The sequence below is a fragment of the Boleophthalmus pectinirostris genome, unplaced genomic scaffold (genome assembly GCF_026225935.1).
Source record: "Boleophthalmus pectinirostris isolate CB_2022bp ecotype Guang Dong unplaced genomic scaffold, ASM2622593v1 HiC_scaffold_12, whole genome shotgun sequence".
NCBI lineage: Eukaryota > Metazoa > Chordata > Actinopteri > Gobiiformes > Gobiidae > Boleophthalmus > Boleophthalmus pectinirostris.
Genome location: NW_026571018.1, coordinates 37,769,702 through 37,778,784, shown reverse-complemented (window position 1 = coordinate 37,778,784; position 9,083 = coordinate 37,769,702). Strand labels below are relative to the sequence as shown.

The window sequence follows — 9,083 nt, the reverse complement described above, 5'->3', positions numbered from 1 at the left end:
CACTCCTCTTCAGATGTTGTCCCATAGAAATTAGGTAAAATAAAATAAACAGTGTTGGGAAGGTGACTTTTAAAATGTAATCCCCTACAGATTACAGATTACACACATCAAAATGTAGTTTGTAACGTAATCATTATTTTACCCACTCTTTTAGTCAAGGTAAAAATCTGTGATTTAAGTTTGACTGACAGGTCACCAAACCATGTTGACATGCCATAACGTAAAAGGTGCTCTTCTACGTGTTCTGATACAGCTCAACATCATTCTAAAGACACACTGAAGGTTCATTTCTGTCCTGTGAACGGAACTTTTTAGTACTGATATCTGTTCAAATGAGTATTTAGTATCTTATTTTTTATACTTTTGACAACCCTGCTACAAAATTTGGACCCTATGAGCTGCTGAATGGAGTAAAAGTATAAGTGTAGTAGTATTTGCTGCTGATATGCTTGTGGTGTTCCTCAGGTGTGTGTGAAAGGACCAAACGTGTTTAAAGGCTACCTCAAAGACCCAGTGAGAACGGCCGAGACTCTGGACCCTGACGGCTGGCTGCACACGGGGGACATCGGGAAGTGGTTACCGGTACGTGCAAAAAAACAAAACACACTAAAAACATTTTCACTAACAAGGACCGCGCCACAACACTGGAATACGATCAAAAGGTTTATTGACGCTGGATAGATGTGATGCTGGGGGGAGACTCAGGGTGGAGGTACAATCTCCAATCCAAAATGGTCACTTCCCCTCCTTGACGATGACGTCTTTGGACTGAAGGACGGGTGAAAGACGCAGGTGACGGTGTTGTTGGGATGGGCCGTATAAATAGGGCTTCTGGGTAATTGAAGGTGTGGTTGAGATGAGCTGTGTTTGGCTGGAGAGGAGGTTGAGGCGCGGTGCAGCTCCTGAATCTCACTTAATCATTTCACCACACAACCAGAGGGTCACGGGTTTGAATCTGGGAGGCCTGACCTAAAATATGCATAGCAATCCTCCAGTTATACAGAATTATTCAGAGATACTAGAATCATATTTTCCGCTCTATAGGTCACTCTGGATTATAAGGCGAACTGTCATTGAATGGTCTATTTTGGAACTTTTTTCACAAATAAACCACATCGGACTATAAGGCGCATTAAACGAAACACAACAGTTAGATAAGTCAGTCAAACTTTATTTAACACGTTCACAATAACTCTCGAAGCTCTCGATTTACCGGTCAGTCTTCGTTCCTACTCTCACCTCTGGTCATGAGCTCTGGGTAGTGACCGAAAGGACAAGATCGCGGATACAAGCGCTCGAAATGAGTTTCCTCCGCAGGGTGGCTGGGCCCTCCCTTAGAGATAGGGTGAGGAGCTCAGTCACACGGGAGGAGCTCGGAGTAGAGCCGCTGCTCCTCCACGTCGAGAGGAGCCAGTTGAGGCTCGGGCATCTGTTCTGATGCCTCCTGGGCGCCTCCCTCGGGAGGTGTTCTGGGCATGTCCCACCGGGAGGAGGCCCCAGGGAAGACCCAGGACACGCTGGAGGGACTATGTCTCTCGGCTGGCCTGGGAACGCCTCGGGGTCCCCCCAGAGGAGCTGGAGGACGTGTCTGGGGTGAAGGAAGTCTGGGAGTCCCTGCTTAGGCTGCTGCCCCCGCGACCCGGCCCCGGATAAGCGGACGAAAATGGATGGATGGACAATAACTCTCAACTTTGTTCAAACTATAACGTGTAAAAAAAATGTCAGAGACGCTAAATTGTTAGAATATTCACAATAAGTCATAATTGTTCAAACAGTTGGAGGTTTACAGCGTCCAGCACGTCTGAGTCAGTGTGGTTACTGTTCCCTGGCAGTTCAGTGATGATTCTGGTCTTGGTGAAAGCTCGGACCACAGTTGATACTGATCCTCAGCCAGGCGTCCACGATCCGTCAGCAGATCGTGGCGTAAGTGGCTCGGCGTTGTCTCTCTGTCTCTCTGTCTCTCTGTCTCTCTGTCTCTCTGTCTCGGTGAATGTGTGTTCTCCTTCTCTCATCCACTGCTCCCATGCAGCTAAATGCACTTTCACTTTAGAACAGCCTTGAGTTTAAAGTGGGCATTGTGAGCGTGTCTCTTGACAGGTGCATTTTGATATTAAAAGGAATTCACAGTCTGTATTACTCCTGATGCTTCTGACGACAGGAGCCGTAATGCTGCAAGGGGAGTGGCTTTGGAGTTTACTAAAGTCGTACTATGACGCCCTGATAAATTCATATATAAGGCGCTCTGGATTATAAGGCGTGCAGTCATTTTTGATTAAATTAAAGGCATTTAAGTGCGACCTATAGTGCGGAGAATACGGTAGTTCAAGTGGGAATAAACACCTAAACTCCGCCCACAACCACATTTCAAGTAGTGCTGATGAACTGAGCAGGACCTGGAGGAATAAAGAGGAGAGTGAAGACTGAACTCTGCTCAACTTTCGTGTCAGCCTCAGTTGTCTCAGTCTTTGTCTGTTTTTGACCTACTGTGTGCTGCTTTTGTGTGTAGATTGTTGTTTACTTGTGTGTTTTTGTATGTCTCAGAGACTGCAGATGTAAATGATCTCTGAGCACAAAGCATCTCTTCAGTGTTCCTTTGATTAATGCTCTTGTACATGGACAATAAACGAAATAAACAAAACCATGTCCTGTGATCTTTTGCAGAACGGCACTTTGAAAATCATCGATCGTAAGAAGCACATTTTTAAGCTGGCGCAGGGAGAGTACATTTCCCCGGAGAAGATCGAGAACATCTACATCAGGAGTGAGCCCGTGGCACAGCTGTACGTGCACGGGGACAGTCTCCAGGTGCGTAACCCGAGCGCCGTTTAAAGTGCTTTTCCATGTTGTTCTAATTCTGACTTGGTTTGGTGGGAGAGTACCTGTACAAAATATTTATTATCCACAGGAAATAGAGCTGAGTTATAAAACGTAATCCCTCTACCTCTGGGCCCGGTCAAGCAGAAGTAAACAACAAGGCCAAAAATACAAGTTAATTCATCTGATATAAAACTGTATTGAACAGATACATATGTACTCTAGTTTATGAAACTGTTGACCTTTTTTCTGGACCATTTTTGGTTCTAAAGTTCCATATGTTTTAAACAGACCATGTATGAAACATGGAACAAAAATTATTTCCCAAATTTCAAAGACCCAAAAATCATGTAAATAAATGGATGTATTTCATCATATCTTGTGTTATTCCATCTTTGAACTGTTGATGAAGGGACAGGATTTAAAAAATTTTTTTATGTATTTAAAATTATAAAAAATTGCTTGGAAGGACTGACATATTTTATAGAAATAGTTTCCTTTCATTTTGAAGTAATATTAAAGTATTGGGAAGAAAAAAGAGACAAATGATGTAAAATCCTGCACCTTCTACTTGTTTGTACAATTTTCCCTCTGTTACTTTTCCCTCCGTTACCATGAACTTTCTTAATAAAAAATCTCATGAGTCAAAAAGTAAGAGGTTTTTCAACCTAATCTTGTACCATATGGTAGAAAACTATATGAAGCAAATATTCAAACCAGTTTGTTAAGGATATGTAAGTGAGAACCAAGAGTTATCACTGTTTGGATTTATTGACCAAAAAGTGCTGCATATTTCATTCCCTCTGTTACCAACATGAGTTTTTTAAGTTTTTTTCAACAACTTGAAAGAATATCACAGGTTTAACTTGACCCTGTTGGAGTGTAACTCTTTCCTACATTCTGATACTTTACTTATTTCAATAGTTCCTCTAGTTTCTGAATAAGAGACATTTGAATGTCAAAAATCTGCCCCTGTTTCCCTCCGTTACCACTTGACTGAACCCCAATGTCATCAACACACAAAACTCCATCCAAAATGCAATTTACTGAGTTTACATCATCATTTTAACAAAACAAAGGTGTCATTTATTTTTATTTGTCTAATCATCACTATTGTGTATTTTAGACATGTTTTAGTCTGTGTTTACGATATGGTTGCTCGGGAATAGTTATGAATAACCTCTACATATGTCACACCTCAAAAACGATAAACTTCACCCAGATTAAAATAAACTCTCCAAATCCAGTCTCCAAAAACTTGTAATGTTGTCATATACCGTGTAAAACGTTGTCTCTCTCTTGTCCAGTCGTGTCTCGTTGGGATCATCGTCCCAGACCCAGAGGTGATGCCGGAGTGGGCCAAGAAGAAGGGGCTGTCAGGCTCGTACCAGGAGCTGTGTGAAAACCCGGTCAGTGCAGACGCTTTCCTTTTATAACTCACAAGAGAAGCTTTATCCACATGAGCTACAGAAGTTTACAAACACACACGTACACACAGGTACACACACGTACACACACGTACACACACGTACACACACGTACACACACGTACACACACGTACACACACGTACACACACGTACACACACGTACACACACGTACACACACGTACACACACGTACACACACGTACACACACGTACACACACGTACACACACGTACACACACACACGTACACACACGTACACACACGTACACACACGTACACACACACAGATCGTCTTTCACATTCATTCTTGAGATTCTGACAGTAATAATTCACAGCTCAATCTTGTCATGGTATTTTCAAAAGCAAAAAAGAGTCCTGTCTACAATTATATTAGCCACTCCCAAATATCGTAATAAATATCGTACTGTGAGATGCAAATCATGAACATATTTTCTTATATAACTCACCAGAGAAGCTTTATGGATCCACAGAGCTACAACAGTGTTTCCCAGACTTTTTTCTGGAGACCCATATTTTAAAAGCCACAAACCTTTGGCCACAAATAATGGTGGATTTGAGCATTATTGAAGATGACTGAGGATATTTTATTGTTGACCGAGTGATCGTATCTCTGAACAATTAGTATTACTCAAGTTTGAAACACTGAAAAACAGTAATTGAAGCAGCAATAAAAGCATCCATAAGTCGACTATTTGGACATTAAATGTTGCCCATTTCTTTTTCTTTTCAACATTTAGTTGCACCATCAACAGTGGAACAAAATAGTCACTACTTCTCTCATGTGTCAGAACTGTTTATCAAAGATCTACATGCAGTTCGTGACAAGGCGATGCAAAAAAAAATTAAATAAAATCTCTTGCAACCCACCTGAGACTTTGGGAAACAATGAGCTACAGAACTTTACAAAACACACGTGCAGTTCATCTTTCACATCACATCTATTTAGAAAAAAAAAAAAAAAAAGGGCTGGGGTGTAATTCCTTCCGCTGCCAGCAGATGGCGGCAGATAGCTGCACTACTTCTTAGTAAGGGCACTGCTGAAGCAGTGTCATTATTTAAAGTCCAAAACATGGTTTAAAAGCCAATACCATTGTAAATAAAACCTAACATCCTTTAAACATAAAGCTTAACGCTCAAAGTTACTGACCCTGACTCTGTTTGATGTGCAGCTGTTGAAGAAGGCCATTCAGGAGGACCTGGTGCGTTTGGGCAAAGCCAGCGGCCTCCACTCCTTTGAACAGGTACAGTAGTGTATGAAATACATGTTTATTTTGATCTTGTATATTTTATCTTGTGCACCAAGATACATCAAGTGTCAGACAGCAGCTGCTCTTGTAAAGATGTGGTGTGTGTGCAAGTGTGAAAACAACATTTGTGTTTTGAGTCATGCTTTTCACATGTACTTTTTACTTTTTAAGCACAGTTTTGGCAACAGTACTTATAATTGAGTACATTGTGAGCCATGTAACTGTACTTTTACTTGAGTATATTTGCAATACTCTTTCCATTACTGCCTTAGTAATTCAGATTTCACACAGACCAGTGGTCACTATGGACTTCTCATTGAACACGTCAGACAGAACAATAATCTTCAGTATGAGTCAGTATGTATCATGTGAACTTGTTCTTTGGACCTGTGGGACATTGCTGCTTATTCAGTCAGTGATGTCATGGCTCATTCAAAACTGGTTCCTCTACTGGTGTAAACTTGCATTAACTTCTTGGGTTCTTTTTAAAGACAATGCAGTAAAGTGTGTTTACCTTGTTGACATGTTTCGGCTGCTGTATCTTCAGAACTGTCACCGGTGTTGGTGGTGACGTGTCGTAGGTCAGATGTTGTTACTTCCTGTAGTCGTGGTCAGACCTGATGGACCTGCAGGTCGCTCAGACTGACCACGCCTCCCGTCGCCCGGTGTCTCTGGAGGAGGGTGTCCCGGGTGTGTGAAAGGAGGAACGCTCCGTCATCACGGTAACGGCACCAACACCGGTGACAGTTCTGAAGACGGCTCGCAGCAGCAGCCGAAACATGTCAACAAGGTAAATACACTTTACTGCATTGTCTTTAAAAAGAACCCAAGAAGTTAAAGTACATAAGAAGACAAAATGAACATCTTTTGCGTAAACTTGCATTGTGGGGCTTCAGAGCTGTTTTAATGTCACATATTTAACTTTTCCCCACACCCTTCGTTCACTGCCTGTGATGAGACAAAGATCACAGTCACACTGGCAGTGCTTTTAAATACCACAACGGTCACAGAATGTTGTTGTTTTTTTATTTATTCATATGTATATAGATTAACTAACTTAGTTTGGTAAAGAGTACTATTCAAGGGCACTTTGCAGCTTGGAGACTTTCCAGCTGATTTCCTTCTGCAGTTTAATTAATAGGATTTGATCTGTACAACTAACCACTTAAGTTGCATTCTGATAGTTTTTTGTTTGTTTTTTTAATTGCAGCTCATGTTTTTTAACAATACTGTAGAACTGTATACTATTTTTACTAGATATTCTGCTTTATGGTTTGGTTTCATTATTATTGTTTATCATTTCTCTTTATTTCATGAATATATAACACTTCAGAATGTGTTTATGAAGAACAAACAGAACAAACCTGCCTGCGCTGCTTTCTGTCAGTATTTTTTAGTCCAGTCTCGTTGCTTAAAGTCCTTTGTCGTGTTCTTTCAGGTGAAGAACATCCACATCCACAGTGAGATGTTCTCCATTGCGAACGGGCTCCTGACCCCCACGCTGAAGGCCAAACGCCCCGAGCTCAAAGAGTATTTCAAAACCCAGATCGACGACCTCTACAGCAGCATCTCCCTCTGAGCCCCCCCCTCCTCCTCTTCATCTTCATCATCACCAACACTTCAGTCTTTATTTCAGTCTATTTCACGATCACATTGCTCTGTCCAGCAACATTTCTACTGCAAAAACAAATCTACATGAGCTACAATGACTTGAATCCAAAACCTGAATCAGAAGTTGGATTTTCATTGCCATTTGACAGAATTTAGTCTAGGAACTTGCCAATAATCAGTAATAAAAGTAAATTTAAGCTGTGATACATTAAAATCAAGACGTGAATTAAAAATAATGCAAATAAGAAAACCAAAATTGACTTTTTGAACTACAATTGACCAAATTTAAATGTTTTCCTTCCATGACGCCTCTGGATTTTTGACATTTGCCTATATCCCCGCGTGTCAGATGCCCTCCCATCCTCCAACACGCCTGTAGTTTTGGACGTTGTTGGATAAAGAACACGATAATTGACAGCAATTTTTTTTTTTAAAGTGACAAAAAACAGAACTAAAATTTCGACTAGATGTTTCCAGCAAAACGATCTGCAAACTGAGTACGATTTTTTTCACATTTCAAGTGCACTTTTCATTGGAATATTTCACAAATATGTTCAAATAAAATAGTCAAAAGTTTTCAAATCAACCTTAAGATTCTCGTTCAGGTCGGTTTCCACATATATATTTGTTTTTGCAGTGTTGTCATGCCGTCCATTTTGAATTTTCTTTGCATCAACATTTTTTTATTGTCAAACTAGTCTCTGCAGAAGCCAGTAGAGTTTGTCGTGTCTTAGAAGAAAAAAAACAACAACTTAATGACGAGTACTATTACTTCAAAATGATATCACTCGAGTAGAAGTTAAAATTAAAAACGTGATTCAAGTTTCTCGAGTTTTGGTGAAAAATCGACTTGGGAATTGAGTAGCGCTAATAAGAAATTATTAGTCGACTTAAAACTGTTCGTATCTTCGTGTAACTGAACCAAACTGCACTCGGAAAACTACACCTGCAGGGGGAGTTCATGCAAAAACTACTATTCACTCAGCAAAAAGTACTAGGAGTCAATGTATTTATAAAAAAAAAAAGACAGATTTAACTTAAGAATCACGAGTTTAATCTGACTTTTTACGTTTACTGCAGCCCTAGTACGGAGTCATTTGGAGGAGTCAATCTCTTCCCTTAGCCGTTTCAAATTGACACCAAAAATGACGAGGTTTTATGCAAGTACGAAACGAAACGCCGATTTACCGAGACGATTTTGCGTGCAATTAGAAAAAGAAAAAAAAGCATCTTTGTACAGGCGTAGTGTAGAGAGGTGGACCACTCCTGCCTTAGTAAGCGTTTGAATCTTTTGAGCAGTTTCTTTTGTGGTTTTGCGTGCATGCTCCTAGCCCAAAACTGGAATTTCTTTACCAAACCATATGCACACGTTTCTCTCCATAATTTTGTTGCACCAAATGTTTGTTTTTTTTATAATAATAATAATTTAAAAAAAATCACATAAAATGACGCAAACCAGGGCTTGGGCGGTGCATGTAGTTTGCCCGACTTTTGACTTGAAAAATTTAAAAATGATTGTTTCTTTTGGGCCACTAACAACGCTCAACAGTGGACACGCCGTTCTGATTCTGGAAGTACAACTCGTTCAGATTTATAAAGGTTTTAAAGGTGCACTGTGAAAGTTTTTCTCCAGTTATTGGTTTGCCTGTGACATAAAACACATTTACACATGCTTTATTGCTAAAAAAAATAAATAAAATAAAAAAAAAATACATTGAAAAGTGTGTAAAACCCTTCACTCGTCCTGGTAGAATCTATGGCAAAAGGAGAAATTCAATTTGTCAACTGGACAAAAGTTTATTTGGTCGAAAACATTTTGCAGTTCATCCAAGACGTTTCTTTAGTTCTGGTGAGACGCTGGTGGACACTTCCTTATATCTGCTGAAAGGAGGAGCTAACTACACTGAAACTACTCTGAAACTAACACACAGACTGTTTCTGTTTGTTAGGCTACGTTCAGA

At 40.3% G+C, this 9,083-nt stretch overlaps 1 protein-coding gene across 1 annotated transcript in view; it reads left to right on the top strand.

Annotated features, from left to right (window-relative positions):
• LOC110155915 (long-chain-fatty-acid--CoA ligase 6-like) overlaps positions 1-9,083 on the top strand; it is a 26,515-nt gene extending 17,432 nt beyond the window's left edge. Inside the window, exons 6-10 of the mRNA XM_055148421.1 lie at positions 466-582; positions 2,662-2,805; positions 4,122-4,223; positions 5,434-5,505; positions 6,950-9,083. Coding sequence (XP_055004396.1) covers positions 466-582; positions 2,662-2,805; positions 4,122-4,223; positions 5,434-5,505; positions 6,950-7,090 — 576 coding nt within the window. The 3' untranslated portion in view covers positions 7,091-9,083. The remainder of the gene's footprint in view (positions 1-465; positions 583-2,661; positions 2,806-4,121; positions 4,224-5,433; positions 5,506-6,949) is intronic.